The sequence below is a fragment of the Zootermopsis nevadensis genome, unplaced genomic scaffold, assembly GCF_977971745.1.
Source record: "Zootermopsis nevadensis isolate Lab colony 2312 unplaced genomic scaffold, Znev_1.0 Znev_ptg000009l, whole genome shotgun sequence".
NCBI classification, from domain to species: Eukaryota; Metazoa; Arthropoda; class Insecta; order Blattodea; family Termopsidae; genus Zootermopsis; species Zootermopsis nevadensis.
Window position 1 is genome coordinate 4,440,118 of NW_028259141.1, and position 19,566 is coordinate 4,459,683.

The following is a 19,566-nucleotide window of genomic DNA, read 5'->3' on the forward strand; positions in this document are numbered from 1 at the left end:
ATAATGGAGTGGGGTCCATTTTTGTCAGTCAATTTTTATAAACTAGGAAGTTGTTTACAAAAAAAATACTTGAAAGTACAGAAATGGAAACAATAAAACAATTATATAACATCAATAAAAGAATTCTCGGGGAATATTGTCTATAATCTTTAACATTAACTTGTAAAAAATGAGTATACATTCTGTTATAAAACATATGTAACATACTTAAAATAAAGTGTATATTTATATTTTCTTCATTAACTATTTTTTCTTGGATCCGACAAAAAAGATGGCTCTTATAAGCCAACCTGTTAGCTGAAATTAAAGGCTTGTCTCGACCAGCCTCAGATGCACCCCAAACCCCTGTGCATTACAAGTAAGCCTATTCCTGAAGTCAAAATACTGGAGGGGTTACATAATCCCCATAAATTTGGTTGAAATTAATTAAAACTATACCCAAAACACGACAGTTACACAATTCGCTCACAGATGTCCAGAAAAAGCATAAAAAAACAATTTTCTACCCTAAACCGTAATTTCAAACGATGATAAAACAGCGATAAGGACACGTGATAAACACCTGTTTATATTCGTACGAAAAACAAAAAATTAACACGTTTATAATTCAAGGGCACTATGTCACGTGTCGGGCCGAATCCTCCATGTTTCCTATTTTAGAGCAGGTTATGTGTTTATCATTGTTGTTCTGGGTTTACTTTGCACGTGATATGAAGTTGCAGGACAGTATTTCAATAAATTCCTTACCCCGTGGCAACAATTGAAGTATTAAAAACTTCATTTGTTTTGACGTTACGTACAGATTTGCGCAGGCGTATAAGTGTGTAGTCACTTAAAATGAAAAGGGGTGGGACCCCACTGGCTCAGTATACACCGGGTCACCGTGGGTGATTATGTGACGCGTGTTGAGGGATGAAATTTATCAGAAAACTTTAAATTTTTATATTGGTGTATATTAAGTTACAACGAAGCTACGTTTAGTGTTTTGGTGTCCCACTGACTTTTATGCATCTGTGAATTGAGGTAAGTACAAATGAATTTGTTGAGACTAAATTATGAACAAATGTATGTGTGGATAAATGAGAACATAACGCATGAATACATAAATATATGGAGTTCCTTTACGTCGCACAGTGTATAATTTATACAATCCAGCTGGACAAAATTATTAATCAATGGTAAAATATTATTATTATATTATATTGGATTATTTGTTTTTATTTATATTTCTTCATTTATTTTTTTGTGTATAAATTTGTTTCTTTTTTTGGGGCTTCCCTGTAATTGGCTGTTATATTCAATACTGTACATGTATAAGTTTAATTAATCTCTCTTTGTAATATTTTCTTTATTATTTCATTATTATTGTATATTTATCAGTGTTTGCCTGTTATTGGCTTCTTGCTGTTGGCAAACACGTAAATAAATTAATTGAATTGAATTGAATTCTTATTAGCTTAGATTTTTTTATTTAAATTGTAATATATTTTCGAACAAATACTTCTGTAATAAAATTTATATAAAAATAAATTCCTTGACGCCATCAATGTATCACTGTCATGATCTAGGCAACATTTTTTCACCCACGGCTTAACCTAATTTGTCGAAGATACATGACACACCACAAAATTTTGCCTCGTAAAAACGGGTACGAAATTATACCATAAAAGACGTTGAAACTATTGACATGCTGAGCAACTATTATAATATAAAGAAGATTTTTCTTCCATAAAATTAGTTACCTTTCCTATTTTGTATATCTTATTGGCCGCCATATTCTTTTACTTCAGATTTAAATATATTTTTACGAAGCTCAATATAATATAATTAGACCTATCACATTAAACAGTGAGAACTGCCCTGTTATTTAAAAATTGCATTAAACTGAGAACCGGTCGAATTTATAAGGAACTAATCAATTTCCACGTGCGACTGTAATAAATGTCAAGAACTGAACGCAGTGAAAACATTTCGAAGGAATATAGCCTATTGTCTCTAGCTTTTGGGTTGAAGACGTTCCTCCGAAAAGTTGGTATACAACCAAATAGAACCAGAAGACCTTGATCTAAACTGAGGCCGCCGTCATAACCTCAAATCCTACAGAGCATAATTTATTTTTTCTTTGCATATAGTTGTAGCAAATCTTAATATCTGTCAAACAAGAGTTGTGGGTCTTAATGAGATCTTTATTTTCAGTTGTGTCTATACTGTGACTCCGTTTTGAGAAATGTTTTTAAGCCCAATATGTGCATCGTGATAAACCGACAGACCTTATGCTCCAAGATCAACATCTCCCGATTGGACAACTTTTAGTCCTTATCTTAATGCCAAATTTCATAGAAATCTATCGACTAGTTCTACAAATGAAACATACAGACAGACAATACTTCCCGTTCTGCGTTCATTTGATGTTGTTTCTCGGCTCTACAACCCTGTTGTAGGTTTTCGCCGCCTCCTTTATGGAGGTTTCTTGGTCTTGAAGTGTGCATTTATGAGTAGTGAGTGACCAGCCCACTGACTCTGCACAATTTCTACTCAGTCCTTATTTGACTGCCAGAGCCATCTAGCAATTAATCAGGAGAGACTTGGGTGAGAAATGACCGCTGAATTTTGCTTACGAAACATCTCGTATCATGCACGTAAAGTTCATTTACACGCCTTAAAGAAAGTTGTGCTACGGACTTTTATCACCCTTAAAAATTCAACGACTTCGGCCGGGATTGAACCCGCGAACCTTGGGCGAGCACGCTAACCACTAGTCCACCGAGGGCGACGTTCATTTGATGTACTTCTTGTAATAAACACATACAGACACAAAACATTTTGGTAGACTAAGAGCGTTTTTACATTAAATGTAATATTTGTACCGTTTGGACTTCAGAGAAAACGGGGCTCACCATTAGGAGATGTTTTTGGCATGAAAGTTGCATTTCAGATGGCGAAGCTGGTAGCGACCTGCAAAGCCATTCTGACGCGTCTCGTATTCGGGACGCACGGCTTCATCGCCATCTGGCAAGTGACAAACTTCAAGAAGAATCCTTTCTATTGGTACTTGTCGGCACCCATCCTCCTGCTGGTCTTCGAAGGCGTCTTCACTCTAACCATCAAGGACAGTCAGGAGTGGAAATGGTGAGTAACGAAGACACTACACGCACGCTGGATACTGACACCTCAGCGCCTTACTGACAACACATAAACTACCTACAGACGTGTGCCATATGTATCGAACCTGTTTACCTTAAACGACATGAGTCCTAGACTCATGGGTATTTTTTTCTATCGTCTGTTTCCTATGAAAAAGACATAAGTCCTGTCATCTAAGTACCAGGTATTTGTCTAAATTTTTACCATAAAGAAACTACTGAAACCCGCAATGTATTAAAATGATAACCCCAATTATTATTGGGGAATAAATAAACAGTGTTTCATATAATGTTTTTTTTTTTGTTAATTTTCTCGAAGTGATGTTTGTGGATTCGTGCAATTATGCAAAAATCTGACTAAATTATTATGCCCTGATATATGTTTCCTTAATACGGTAATGGTATTCTTCCACGCAAGATGAAACGGTTCTAACCCCATGATCCAGTCACTAGAGCCGTCTTTATGCAAAGAAAATATGCCACAAATCGGGGAAGGTTTTACGCGCGGATCCTAGACCTTACAATCCACAACAAATTCGTTGACTTTGAAGACTTGTCGTGATGTGTGTATGAATAACATGAAGGCCAACACAATTATAAAATCCAGTCAAATCGGAGATAAAGTTAATATCAAAATCGATAATATCGTTTGCGTGAAGCAACCGGAACATAGCCCATTACGATATCACAATAGGAGTCAGCGTTTTCACACAAAAGGCAACTTAAATACAAGACTTCGATAGCTACTCTGAGACCCAGTTCGGGTGTATCGAGACTCATCCAATCGATCATCTTTATCGGGATCGATAAACGAAATCTGAGTGGTTTCATTGTTAGACTCAAGACTAGTTCACATTATTGAGTTTAGGCGGCGTAAACAGAGATACCTATATTGTGTCAACAAAAGAACGTTTATCTGTATTTATATTTTCGACGTGTACAACGAAGGTCATATCTGTTTAAGGCTACGAAAGTTTTATATATTTTAAAAATGCCTTAAAAAATTTCGTTCTGTATCTCATTACGAAGAGAGATTACTGCAAATTTCCTTGCTAATTCCCTTCAAGTCTACAATATTTGCAGGCCTCCAGCGATTGAAATCAATCCAGGTCGACAGATATTCTTGACCAACAAAATTCTATTTAATGCAGAATTCAAGGGCTTTATGCAAATTGGACGATGTTTGAAACATTCTTTTTATTCTTTATTTACATGTTTAATAATACTAATATGGCGACAGTTTTCAGCTTATTGCTAGTTTATGAATAACTTTTCACAAATTAACAATTTATAAGCTCATCAGAAAACCGATAAATAGAATAAAATATAATTCATTTCTAAAGGGTTCTGACGACGATATATTGCATTTTAAACAAAAAACAATGGAAAAAGTCCTGATAACAAATAATTTTAGAATAAAATATGCTTCAACAAATTGTCGTTGACAATATTGTGCCTAATTATTACACTACACAAAGCAAAATATAACATGTTTTTCGGTGAAACATCTTATGTTTTTCTAAAGCATGAGGCATTTACTTGAGACGTTCTTCAGCCTGCAATGATGAAGTTAGTCGGAACTTCGTAGTCGTGATTCCTAACCCTATCAATCACTGACAGACCCTTAAGGAAGGCATCCGATGTGCATTACATATGATGTCACTACAAACAAAGGACGAGCGATCGGTCGAATCCATAAAGCTTGGTAAGAAAGCCTGGACTGTACAGAAAAGTAAACTACAACCTAAGTACCGCAAACTTCCTTTGTCTTTTTCGCCAATAAGAACGAAGGATTCTTTCGCCAACATATGTATTTCTCTGGACCTTCAATAAATTATGAAGCAATTAGTTTATTTTAATGAAATTACTTCAGCAAGTTCTGTCACTGAAGGACACCCAAATAATAATCTAACATTAACATGGCCAGAGGCTGAAATACATTACAAGCATTCGATTGACTTTTAAAACGTCAAACTACGAAGACAGGGAGAAAAAATTTAAATTTTCGTTAAGGCTTTTCAAACGTTTCATGCTACAGGGCGTTAAGACCAAATTTCATCGATATAGTATTTAAAAATTCAGTTTTTAGCTCAAACAAAATACAACAGGTTTCTGTTGCAAGACAGAATTGGTCAACGCTGTTTAAAGAAGGAAAAAATCGATATTTAATCTGAGAATTACATAAAACCCACAACAGTACACAATGTGGAAAAAATGCAGTGTTATTGAATGTTAAAGCAGGTGGTACATATAGGTACCACTGCGCTTAGAAATGTTGAACAGAAGAGATTAAACAATGTTAGAATATGTAAGATTTGAGGTTTTCACAGCGGTGAGTATGAAGATTTCTGTCTTCTGGGTTGTTGCGCTGTGTAGTCTGGTCGATGTTAATCAACGTTTCTGAGGTCATACTGCCTCCGTCATCAGGGCGATGAGTTCATTCAGTGAGGCAGTATGACCTCTGAAACGTTGGTAAACATCTACCACACTACACAGCGCAACAACCCAGAAGACAGAAATCTTCATACTAAGAATCACCCTGATGACGGAGGCAGTGTGACCTCTGAAACGTTGGTAAACATCGACCAGACTACACAGCGCAACAACCCAGAAGACGGAAATCTTCATCGCCCTGATGACGGAGGCAGTATGACCTCTGAAACATTGGTTAACATCGACCAGACTACACAGCGCAACAACCCAGAAGACAGAAATCTTCATACTCATCGCCCTGATGATGGAGGCAGTATGACCTCTGAAACGTTGGTTAACATCGACCAGACTACACAGCGCAACAACCCAGAAGACAGAAATCTTCATACTCATCGCCCTGATGACGGAGGCAGTATGACCTCTGAAACGTTGGTTAACATCGACCAGACTACACAGCGCAACAACCCAGAAGACAGAAATCTTCATACTCATCGCCCTGATGACGGAGGCAGTATGACCTCTGAAACGTTGGTTAACATCGACCAGACTACACAGCGCAACAACCCAGAAGAGAGAAATCTTCATCGCCCTGATGACGGAGGCAGTATGACCTCTGAAACGTTGGTAAACATCGACCAGACTACACAGCGCAACAACCCAGAAGACAGAAATCTTCATACTCATCGCCCTGATGATGGAGGCAGTATGACCTCTGAAACGTTGGTTAACATCGACCAGACTACACAGCGCAACAACCCAGAAGACAGAAATCTTCATACTCATCGCCCTGATGATGGAGGCAGTATGACCTCCGAAACTTTGGTTAACATCGACCAGACTACACAGCGCAACAACCCAGAAGACAGAAATCTTCATACTCATCGCCCTGATGATGGAGGCAGTATGACCTCTGAAACGTTGGTTAACATCGACCAGACTACACAGCGCAACAACCCAGAAGACAGAAATCTTCATACTCATCGCCCTGATGACGGAGGCAGTATGACCTCTGAAACGTTGGTTAACATCGACCAGACTACACAGCGCAACAACCCAGAAGACAGAAATCTTCATACTCATCGCCCTGATGACGGAGATAGTATGACCTCTGAAACGTTGTATAACATCGACCAGACTACACAGCGCAACAACCCAGAAGACAGAAATCTTCATACTCATCGCCCTGATGACGGAGGCAGTATGACCTCTGAAACGTTGGTAAACATCTACCAGACTACACAGCGCAACAACCCAGAAGACAGAAATCTTCATACTCATCGCCCTGATGATGGAGGCAGTATGACCTCTGAAACGTTGGTTAACATCGACCAGACTACACAGCGCAACAACCCAGAAGAGAGAAATCTTCATCGCCCTGATGACGGAGGCAGTATGACCTCTGAAACGTTGGTAAACATCGACCAGACTACACAGCGCAAACAACCCAGAAGACAGAAATCTTCATCGCCCTGATGACGGAGGCAGTATGACCTCTGAAACGTTGGTAAACATCGACCAGACTACACAGCGCAACAACCCAGAAGACAGAAATCTTCATACTCATCGCCCTGATGATGGAGGCAGTATGACCTCTGAAACGTTGGTTAACATCGACCAGACTACACAGCGCAACAACCCAGAAGACAGAAATCTTAATGTTAGAATAATTAAAAACATTACACATTTGTTGCCTACAGCCCTGTCGAAGACAGAAACCTGGATAACCATTGAAAAGCCTACTAAACGCTTACAATGTCCAGGCTGAAATAGATAAATAGAAAAAGGTTTATAAAATAAAATACTATGCCCATGTAAAGTCAAAAAAAATTATAATTCGTCACGATGTTGTTTTTGGCGACGTTTATAGATTCGTCAGTAGTTGTCAATGTTTAGGTGAAATATGTTGTTTCGATGTTCAGAGTTGGAGACGATACATTTCTCCGAAACATTAGCATCTACCAATGAGTCAACAGATCGCTTAAGCCAAGAAATGGGGTGTGTATTGAAATCTGATATATAATAAAATTAATTTGTGCAAAAAAAAATCTACTCGTAAATTACTTGGAAATGAGTCGGTTATCCGTGGTAAGAATTTGGTATACGACGATATGTGGACAAATGCGTTATTCTCTTTGTAATAATAAGCTGGAAACAAATTACATTGTTATGTACACCCCTGTCATAAACCCAAATTTCCACGTCATACAATTGAATAGTATAAATGATTGTCAGCCATATTTTCCTTCACTTTGCATAAAATAAGGGGCTTGTCCTTCAACTTCATATATACTCTTGTCGATTATCCAATTATATTAAACAAGCGTTTGGAGAAAACTCTCTCTGGTGGTCATAAAGATCCCCTCGACGCCAAGGGTCAGAGCCCACCTGTCACCGCGGTGACCATCCCAAACACAGACAGCATTTCCACGTGGTACATGGTCTTTCAGAATAACTCAAAAATACAGTTGTCGCAAGATATCTTCGAGATTCGTTGACCGTCATAAATACGCTAGTAAAATGATAGCACATAAGGCGTCTTATTCTCCCCTTGCCCTTATTATCCTCCCTATCCCTCTTACTATGACATAGCTCAGGTTCCCAGATATTTTGCGTCAAGATAACCTCCCGTTTATAGCTGTAATTGCCATAAAAGTACGAAATTGGAACAAAGGTAGTTTCAAAGATTTTAGATGTCGTCTATTGCATTAATTTTTATAGGAGTAAATACAACATACGCGTTGGCACATTCGTTATGAATAATTTAAATTTCAAAAGAATTATAAACAATCTTGAAGCCATCTTACCACGATAGTTCCCATCCTTCAACATTCATTCGTGTGTCTGTGTTTCTTTTTCTCCAGATTTCTATGATTGATATTTCCAATGTGTGCTGACAACATTTTTATTATATTTCCAGTTAATTTTGCCATAAAACAGAAGGAAGTCCTCTGAGATTCGGGGCCTGAGTTCCCCCTCCTTCCAGCACGCCATAGCGCATTTCGCTTGTTTCTTTATTGGCTCGCAACGTGCTTCGTCTGTTACTCGAAGTGTCAATCGATTATTATAAGTCGCAATCATTATGATGTTATAACAATCGTTTTGAAACACGTACGGAAACGAATAATTCTCTTATTATCTCTGTTCTGCATTTTATTATATCCAGCTTCTGTTGTTGAGGTTAATAGTGACAAGTCCACACACAGAACGTCTTATTTTATTGTCGTAATGTTGTATTCGTTCTGCTGTGTTTGTAACAGGTTCATAAGATGAACTGCCAATCTGATGTATTCGTCTGTTTGAGACAGGTTCTGTCCCAGCGTCTTCCTATATTTGTCCAGTGTCGTTCCTGCCATCTGGTTGCTGGAGTTGGACAAGGTCGATCGAAGACTCCGAGCCCGAGAAGAGGCCAAAAACATCACCGCCTTCTCGATCGACGACCTGAGGGGCCTCGACAAGATCATGGGGGTCAGTGCATATAGTACTGAAGTGGTTAAGATACTTTTAACATTCCGTTGGTGTTACTGAATGATCTTTGCAGGGTCACCTGCTACCTCACGATCTTCAGATCGACACGGAAACGTGGGTCACCGTCATCGAACAGTTTCTCATGTTAATCCTCATCATAGGACGCTGGATGCTACCTAAAGGTGATTCCTTTATAATACGCAAATTATAACGGATTAGTCAAATAAACAGATAATCTAATGTTGTTCTTCTTGGTTTTGAAGCCGTGTAGACTCGTCGGTAGTGCCAACGTTTCAGGTCTGAAGATGTAGACAGTATGTTTCTCCGAAAAGATGACATCTACTAATGAGTCTACACAAAACTCCTGAAGAATATAATCATCATCATTATCATCCTCGCCGCCTTGGAAGTCTCAGATCTTAAAACCAGATAATCTAATCAGTACAATCTTTACATGCATCTGAAATCAGTTTTCTGCAAATCCGTGAAATGTTTCCTCAGGGGACCTGACGAGAGACCAACTGTCCCAGCTACTGCTAGTGTACATCGGCACCGCCGCCGACATAATCGAGTTCTTCGACTCTTTCAAGGACGAGAAAATAGCGCAGGAGCCGATCCTGGTGTTGTTGACGCTGGCCATCTGGTCCTGGAGCCTATTGCAGTTCACTGTAGTGCTGACGGCTACCAAGAGTCGCAAGGGGAGGCTCTCCACGACCACAAACATTTCGTGAGTCCGGCGGTCAAGAAATTACGTTTCATTTCGTCGTAGGATTCTGGATTTCCAAACACAACAAAAGCGAATTTTCAATGTTTTTAGTTTTCTGAAGTTCATCCATCCTTCAGTATTCTGAAATAAGACCACTACGTTTCGGGGCCTGGCTGTGCTTCTGTCTTCAGAAAAAATACCTTTCCTGCTGGAATATGATAAGCTACCGAAACCAAATTATGTCATAAAGAGGTTATAATAAGACATGAAGTAAATATTACGGTGTAATACAGTCGTGGGGGTCAGAAGTGGCCGCGCGGTCTGAGACGTGGGCCTTGTGCCGCTTGGTCGCTGGGACCGTGGGTTCGAATCCCACTCAAGCCATGGATGTTTGCCTGCGTTTTTCTGTGTTGTGCTATCCTGTGTACAGGTAGAGACCTTGCGAAGGGCCGATCCCTCATCCAAGGAGTCCAACCGAATGTCTATAGATCAAAATCAACGATAAAGTTGGGACCCGCAGTGCTCAGGCACTTGAAGAACGGGTCGTTCCCAGTATCCAGTAATACAGTGGTTCTCATCCTTTTGGTGCCTGATTGGATTTTTTTTGCACATTAGAATTAGAACATAGAATTAACGTTTATAATAAGAGTACACCTATTTTTTGCTGTCAGGTTTTTGTTGTAACAAATGTTAATTTTCAGGGGCACAACTTTTAATAATTATTTTTTAAAAGGAAATTATTTCCAACAACGATCACTACACTCAACACAACATGTATCTGAACTGAGCGACACAGAACCTTTGTACACAAACGTAAATATTTACGCTCTGTGGTTGATCCTGTTAGCAGAGTCCTTACGAATTCATTTGCGACCAGGAGTTGGGTGAGGAATCTTCATGGCTATTGTAACACCGCCAACAGTAACTACTACCACCATTGCCACTAATATTCATTTCCAGGTCTCAAATAAAAGTTTATTGTTATGCCTTAACTAATTACTAAAATATACACAATTTTAAGTAATAATTCCTCCATTCGAAACCTCGCGGCACAGGTTGAGAACCATTGGTCTACGGCAAATTTAATCACAAAAGACAGGAATAAAGGAACTGCCTGGGGTGGGAGACGCACTCCTGACTGAGCTACCCGGCTACCACATGCCTTTGCGATGATAAATTCTACAAAAATACTTCACTATACTGTAAATTATCAAAATTTCACTGTTATTAGGGACTGGACCCTTTCCAAGTGATACGCAATAGTACGCAAAACTTTTTATTCTTACGCCTTGAGGTGGGTTTCGAACCCGCGATTCCAGTATGTAAAAGGTCCAGACCTGCATCGCCGCGGCCTCTCAAAACATATTTTGAATAATTATGAAAAACTTTCGAAGTAGTCCTTGCACCGTCGTTTCTAAAACCCTTTCCAGACGGAAAAGAAAGACTTTGGTTAAAATAAATATAGATTCATAACGATCAATAAAATCTTCTCGGGAAATCAGCCGCGTCAACTGGTTACTGTAGTAAACCGACGTTTCGGGAACAAACTCTGTCCCCATCATCAGAACATTGTACTCGCCGCGAAAGTCTCAAATCCTATAGATTCATAACGGTTTATCCTTCAGAACACCAAAATCCACGAAACGTAATTCCTGACAGTTCCTTTTTTAAAAAAGAAGTTTGTTTTCATTAAATTTTCGATGCTTCTTAATCAGCTGTTGATGTCCCTTCAAAAAGGTGTTCGGTAAAACTTCCAAACTGAACGTTTCAGTTCCATCATAATCATTTTGTTTCTTAAAACCTTGCATACCGTCCATTGTATTGATATATAAAATCATGCACACAAACAAAAGTGTTTACACATAAAGTAACACTGTGCCAAACGCGTTTCGACCTCAAGAGGTCATCATCAGTGGCAAAAACATTAATTCATTAATCTGTCTATTAAAATCATGAAACGATGGTTTTCGGAGACACATAGTGTAATTAAACAATCATACAATAAACCATTAATTAGGTCGTTCGTCTGCTGTTACGACTTATCACACCAGTTTTTACCTACTGGATAAAATGGTTCATCCGCCATGTTGTTTATGACAATGTTCAATAACATGCACAGTTTTCAGGGCGTTCACTGATAAAGATGAACGTAACTGTCACTCTGAGGGTACTGGCTAGAACTGCATGACTTACAGACAAGAGCTACAAGGTTTTCCCGATAATGGCCAACTATTAGGAAAACCTTGTCACAGTTTCTGCCGGGAGCCGAGAATTGACAGTGCGTTCAACTTTATCAGTGAACGTTCTGTATATATAAACCAGCGTGGTCCAACTGGCGGCCCGCGAAAATATTTGTTAATTTGTTACTAGTTAGCACAAACCAATTTATTTTATTTTCTCTTACGGATTTGGAAAAAAAAATTGTGATTCTCATCTCGTCTGCTGCTTTACGTACAAATGCCACATGTCGGTACGCGTTAGATCAACCCTTCGTTTAGTAAAAACAAAAATAGAAGTTGATATTCCGTCACTGGTAAAAGAACATTCTGCTCAGTGCTCTCACCTAAAGCCATTGACTTTAAAAGCATAAGATGTACGTTCTACTTTTACAAATTATTACTGTATCAGACACCACCTGTTGCAGGAGCAAATTTAAAATAACATACAACTCCATAGTAGTTTGTGCACATTTAAATAACATTTATATTTCGGAATATGCAATGGTAATTTGTCATCTCTGAAGAAGTATTATTAAATATAACGACAATGCCAAAAACTGACAGTAGGGGTTTCTTGGCCCTTGGGTCCAAGAGGAAAACTATTCTGGCTTGAGAAAGGAAAAAAGTTGGACCACCCTGATCTAAACAATTATCTAGTGTCACAATCCAATGTTTTTCTCCGCTACAACACACTCCTGCATTTGAATCCCATTATTCATCACTAACAATGAATTTTATATTATTATTCCTTACATTTTCGGTATTCCAATAAGTTTATCCACCAAATTTCGATACTCATTTCTTGTTTTTCTTATACAGTGCAACGTAACCGTTATGATTTAACAACACGATAAAAGACTAGGCATACAGTTGACGAATTTTCTCGATATGTAATTGTTTCATCCCCTGCATAATCCAATTCACTTTAGTCCAAATATTTTATTTGACGCTTTTTAAAGTGTTGAATTTTATGTCGATGTTGGTATCCCCGGTATAAATGCTAATCTTCGTCACCGTGAAAACTTCAAATCTAAGCAATTACGTTCCTACCTAGTTTCATGAAAATCGACCTTGCAGGGACGGGGCTGGCCAGCACTGCTGCGCTGGTTGCTGCTCCATCGACGTGTGGGGCATCGTCCTCAACATCTTATTGCAGGACGCCCCATTTCTGGGGTTCCGCCTGCTACTCATTGTACACTACCGCATCATCAGCTACATGAACGTGTTCTTCACCTGCAAGAACACACTCGTCATTGTTCTGCAGCTCTACAGGTCAGCCAACTAATTTTAGGAATGACAACAGCTGAAGGTTCAACGTCTCTCTCGCGCAACATCGATGTTTTATACGAACCATCCCAAACGAACAAACGTAGTTCTATATAAGCCTATGATATAAAGTTAACAACACATTTTGCCAACGTCTTTAGCATTGTTAGCCCAGCCAGCACTTTTAAAAAGTAAAAAATGAAGTCTTACGTCATATTTCAGTGTCTCAGTAGTACATTGGAACACAGCAACACGGCAGCACCTATCAGATAAAATGCACAGCCAGCTAGTAGAGGCTTACGCTCGCCAGGAGCGGGCAGGGCACACAAGAAAACTCCGCTACGGAGTCTCACTGCTACCATTTCAGTAGCTTTGGTGATAACGCATAATATTAATTTAACTTCAGTAACCTTCTGTTAAGTGGAGACACACTGCTCACTGAACTCGGTTCGAAATTTTTGCAGGCTGTACGTGGTGCATTCAGAAACCAGGAAGCAGAAAAGAGTGGAGAAAAAGAAAAAGGCGAGAGTTACTACCCGAAAAAGGGATGAAACACAAGGCATCTCCGTGATATCTCTGTCCGAGGTGTACCCCGTCCCAGAGCGCTACAAGGTTAGTGCCTTTACACGGGAATTTTGCAACAGTTGACAAATTTCAATGAACAATCAGTTAACTCTGCAGTTTATATTTATTGTTTTATATGATTCTCAGAATAAACAGCGATTATTTACCTTAACTGTATCAACCGACTTACCTTTGTAATGCTGAAGTATGGTGTTTTACTTGCGGAACGGACTAAATTCTTAAATATTACTTAAAAGATCTTCGGCTTTAAAGGGTTAAACGCGGAATGGATGTCGTCTCTGCATTTTATAGAAAACCACACTAAACCAGGATAGCCGGTGTCCGGACCGATATCTGAAATCGGGACACTCCGGATACGAAGCACGATTGGTAACTACTTGTCCGAATCTTTGGTGCAGTCCGTTATATCAAACAGCTAATGATTAAAACTGTGGCGTGTATTGCCGTATTAAAACGCAAATTTTCTTTCATGTCGTTAAGTGTACGGAGCTGACCTGTGGAACTTGTTCCAGCTTGGCAGGCGAGCGGATCAAGAAGAATTTTATGATGATGATGACGATGATAATGACACGAGCAGGAGTGAAACTGTACCTGAACCGTCTGAGGAAGAGCTGGAACTCAAGGTTCAAGAAGTCCGAAATGCGAAACGAAAGCAACGAGCCAGGTAAATCTTCCATAGACACAATTCGTATCTCAATACATTTCGATATTAGTGACAATACACGCACGATATTCAAGATTACAGGTTCACCAACTCATAGCCTCAAAACTAGATATAGACAAGTTATTAGTTTCACATTTTGGCTGACTTTATTGCTTCCCCACTGCCCAAAAGGGCTGGCAATGATGTAGTCTATAAAAAAAACAGTATATTTAAGTTTCTTAAAACAAATTAGATTATGATGTATTAAAACAAAAGACGTCTATTTCACTTGACACGTTTATGCATTCCTCACAAAAGAAAAAAAAGGATCTTATTGGATTATGAGCAAGAAATATGATAACATCAAGCCATGATAACAGAACAAAATTTAAAAAACTAAAATAAGAAATAAGTACAAAAACGTACTTTTGCAAACGCAAAACTTATCAAAATAACATAAACACGAACCAACCGATTGTCAGAAACAATGATTAACAAGAAACTGCCAACATATAAAACTAAAATTCCCATTATTCTTCCCTCCTATAATGACTCTGTGTCTAGATACACCTTCTTCTACTCAGTGAAATACAAAGTGAGCACAAAGAACATTACACTTTAAAAATTATACAAAAAACAAATTCAGCATACTTAGAGACACTCAATATGTGCTCCACAAGTCACACAATAGATGTGGAGACAATAATCTAACTTGTCCCAAACTTTGAGTAGAATGTCCTGCCACGGCTTTTGCCTTTGCAAAAGCACCCTTCCTTATCGAATCTCTTGTACGAGGAATAAATGGATACTCGACTGTTTGGTTTCATGTGAAATTGTGTGAGAAATGCATGTTGCACAGCTGTTAGAGCCTCTTTCTTAATTAACTGCAGAACACACCAATTCCTGTGTTGTAGGATAGCCATTATCAAAACTAGTGGCTTCTAGCAGAGGTGAGAAACAACAATCACCTGGTCATTTGAAACAAAACTTGAGAGTTTTTCTGTTGAGTGGTGAGGGTGTCAAGTACATCATATTTGTTTTCTGTAAAGTTCTTTTGTGCTCACTCTGTACTTTTTAGTAAATACCTAGATCTTATGTATCAGCACTAAATGGCCCATAAAAGTGGCATTCAAATTCAGTTACAAGATCTTAGTTGTCGTCTGAACACAAAATTTTGTATATATACAGAGTTCCAGACAAGAAAAGCAGTGGGAGAAGGTGCCGACAGGACACAGGCTATTCCACCGCATCCAGTTCACATGGCTCCATGAAGGAGGACATCAGAAAGCAGCGAACTCGGGCCACGATGACCAGCAGGTGTGGTCTGGTTTGATTACACTGGCCGTTTAATGATATAAACAAATTAAAAAGACAAAATGTAAAATAGCGGATGAAATCATTTTCTTTCATCTTGAGCTGAACACACGGCAGAAATGAGTGATAAAAGTTGTACTGTAGGAAAACATTTCAGACTTAAGATTTCGGAAACTGATAAACTTTAAGACAGCAAGTAGGATTTGAGGTTCTCATGGCAACGAGTAGTAGTGATCTGTACTCTGGTAGAAGTTTACCAACGTTTCAGAGGCCTTTGCCATCTCCAGAATACGTGATGCTACGACCTAGAAGACAACCATCTACTTAAACAGCAATGTTGTCTAATGTAGAAGAGACATAAAAATATTAAAATTTCTTATTTACTTTTATGTTCATCAGATGCTTCACTCTTGAAACTGAAATAAATGCTAAATATTGACCTGTTGTTGAGATTTCTAATTGAATTTCACTAAATATAAACTGTCAATATATTTCACATTAAAGTTTTAAAACTTTATAAAATGTGCATTTTATGTCATGCAAAAACTGTTTGTTTGACAGCCTTTTATGAGAAAATTTATACATATATATTTAAGTTCCATGATGCGGACAAATATAAAAAAGAAATAACATTTTCTGAACAACTTTTAGTGTAGACCCTCTGCACCAAACTTTGCCAATATCTGTGCAGTTCTTCTGGTGATTAAATATGCAGGACATACAAACCTTATCATGATGTATTCATCCTATGAATTTTATATAAAGAAAAGAAAGTGGCTAAATTTATATGTCACAAACAACTTAACGCAGTAAAATGGTTACTTTATAACAGCCTGGATGTCAAAACCTCATTTGTAAAAATAAGATGCATCACAAGAAGATGAGATTGGTATTACAATACAAGACCCTATGTCAGTGGTCCCCAACGCGGCGCCCGCCAAGTCTTTTCTTGGGTGCCCGCGTTGTTACGGAAAGAGGTTATACTGAATAATGAAGGCCGTTCAACCGTGAACATTATAAAATCATAGCGCAGATCTCGACTTACTGACGCCCATCTTGACGATTGTTTGCGAGCAGCAACATCATCCTACACTCCCAAATTTGAAAAACTGACCGATAAAATGCAGCACACTAACTTCCCACTTGAGTAATAATAATTGTACTTATGAAACTACGTATTTTTGATTGCATGGTTTCCTGTATCATTAAACGTCGTGTTGTTTTGCATATTATTTGGTGTCCATATCTTATTTGTCAAGAGAAAAGAAAATTTGGCTTTGTTAATTGGTTGGTGCCCACCACGATCTCATAAACTCTCAAATGTGCCCGTAGGCACAAAAAGGTTGGGGACCACTGCCCTATATTATGCAGCTTGCTTCTTACATTTCGTTAAACTATTAAGACCAGATCTCAAACATTTGCCTAATTTTCTTCAGGATTGATTTGCGACCAGCACACACAAACCGCCATGAAAATCGTGAGAGATCACATGACAGGCATCATCACACATCACCACACACACAGCGAAAATTCAGACGAGAAGGGAAGGGTGAAAACGCTTCCAGAGAAAATGACAGGATCAGGTATGAGATGGAGTTGTTTGCATGTTTAAAATTACTTCATTTTCCTCCGCACAAATATTTCATTGTGAATATGTGTTATGGCTGATTATGACATGTCCTCGATTTTAATACCAGTTTATTCTGTAAACAAATATGTTTTTGCTTTTTATAATTAAATTTGTAGACTATTATTTGTGCTGTATAATGTGAAATAGGTAAGGAACTAGTCCTTGGAAAGCCCACTGCTCTATTATAAATTCACGAGTCATTAAAGGGAAGAAACCGCTGATGTAGTGGATGATAGTAATATCAGACTCTTAATATTAGAATAGCAAAAATTTTTGTAGATATTGAAAATCTGATATTAGTAGCATTTTTTTATTGTGACAAAATATGTTCATGGTCAATTAATTTCTTGAACAGTCATTAGAAATATTAACCTCTCACTATATAGGAATAGATGATTTGAATCACCATACTATTGGGCTGCCAACCAGACTTTATTTCCGGTCTTTTCATTGCTGTCTCTCCGGACTAAATCCATCATTTACTATATTAAAATGAGCCCAGTGTTCAATTTTTAATGGTACGCTACAGAAAAACTAAACCTACAAGATGACACACATGGCCAATAAAAATTAACTGAGTGCCACCTTAAGTTTATAGATTTATTAAAATATGAAGACAATATATTTCTGTCGGTTACATGACTGAAATATTTCAGATATAAAGAAGAGGATGAGATAGTCTGACAACGCAGGGCCGCCATTAGTGTGGTGTTCTTCCTATTTATACTAATTCTTGCACTGTGCATGCTCCTGATCCATGGAGGGATATCACCAGATGGTGTGGTGATTGCAAGGAGTAAGCCCCCATCACATCCACCTTACATCACTCATCCTTAGTAATTCATTACAAGTTACTGCTACCTGATTTATCCCTCACAAACAGCAGACAGATGTTCTTTCTAACAAAATCAAATTTATTACAGTGGTTTGTTATCCCTCAAAATATGATGATAAAATACGTATCATTTAAGTTCCTTAACTTTGTCCTGTACAATTTTTTTTTATTTTTTAGCAAATTTAACGAGATAAAAATGTTATATTAAGAAAATAGGACACAGTTTTTTTTATTTCTGTAACTATGACTTAACTTGTCTGCGAAATTCTGAACATTAATTCTCACATTCATGACTATAAAGAGTCTAATAATTTTTCTGTTAAATTGTTTTACTGATATACTACACATCCATAGCAAGTGACATATTCAAAGGCACATGCAGGTTATTCACCTTATTCTGAGGAAATATTTTCCAGTTTTTATGTGTTTATGTGATCACTTCCAATAATTTCATAAAATATTAAAAGAATCCATGCCAATCGAGGTTGTACTGCTAGTGAATTATGTTACTGTATACCTCTAACAGTATTAGTATGTTATTGTCACATATGAAATGAACAGTAATGCCCTTCAGTTTATGGTCATGACAGGTCTTGCTAAACAATCTAGAACCATGCAAATTTTATTCATTACTCAGTTTCATCAACACCACAGCAGTGCGTACCTTATGGCAATTCGTACATGTTGTAAGACGTCAACATGCTTATATCACGTACCTTTGAGGTTACACCTGAAAACTTCCAGGTATTGAGGTTATATAGAATTGAAAAGATGCTCATGAATGGTGAGTGAGTTTTGAATTGAAAAGATGTGATTATGACCTATTTCTATCCTAGCATCATCATGGAAAGTCTGAGGAAAATCATGGAAAACGTCAGTCAGAACACCGTGTAACCAGACAGACTTGAACTGAGAACTGTCCAAACATAAGTTGTTAGCGTTATGCTATGATAAACTAGTAGCTGATTCCGTACAAATATAGATTATTAAGTATTTTAATTTTAACTTTATATGTTTGGATAGTGTATCTACATTTTAAGAAAATTAGGAATTATATTTGCCAGCTTTGAAAACGTTTGTAAGATATACTACAAGGCTCATGAGAGTTTCTTGTTACTTTGATACAATGAATAGTCTTACTGATGTTTTGCTATGCAAATGCTATTAATACTTAAAAGTCATATTAATTCTAATAAACTTTAGCTTATTACACTTGTAGTAGTGCCTTCACTCCTAAACTAAGCGAGAGACTTGCGGCACGCCAAACAAATTGTATGGCATGTGGATCTAAAACCCTCGGAGGGGTCAAGGTTCTTGTTTTGTTTTT

The 19,566-nt window shown here is 38.0% G+C and overlaps 1 protein-coding gene across 1 annotated transcript; it reads left to right on the plus strand.

Annotated features, from left to right (window-relative positions):
- The first annotated feature begins 2,935 nt into the window (after nucleotides 1-2,935).
- On the plus strand, nucleotides 2,936-18,612 carry LOC110838314 (transmembrane protein 26). Its single transcript, XM_087345980.1, has 10 exons — nucleotides 2,936-3,129; nucleotides 8,882-9,041; nucleotides 9,115-9,223; nucleotides 9,543-9,768; nucleotides 13,044-13,238; nucleotides 13,697-13,844; nucleotides 14,330-14,481; nucleotides 15,649-15,777; nucleotides 17,211-17,357; nucleotides 18,061-18,612. Exons 1-10 carry the CDS (start codon nucleotides 2,936-2,938, stop codon nucleotides 18,086-18,088), a joined length of 1,488 nt encoding a protein of 495 aa, XP_087202106.1. The 3' UTR covers nucleotides 18,089-18,612.
- The last annotated feature ends 954 nt before the right edge of the window (nucleotides 18,613-19,566 follow it).

Coding starts and splice junctions, on each gene's coding strand:
- LOC110838314 (XM_087345980.1), top strand. CDS start 2,936: ATGGCGAAGCTGGTAGCGACCTGCAAAGCCATTCTGACGCGTCTCGTA. Junction 3,130..8,881: donor GACAGTCAGGAGTGGAAATG/GTGAGTAACGAA, acceptor TGTTTGAGACAG/GTTCTGTCCCAGCGTCTTCC. Junction 17,358..18,060: donor AGAGAAAATGACAGGATCAG/GTATGAGATGGA, acceptor GAAATATTTCAG/ATATAAAGAAGAGGATGAGA.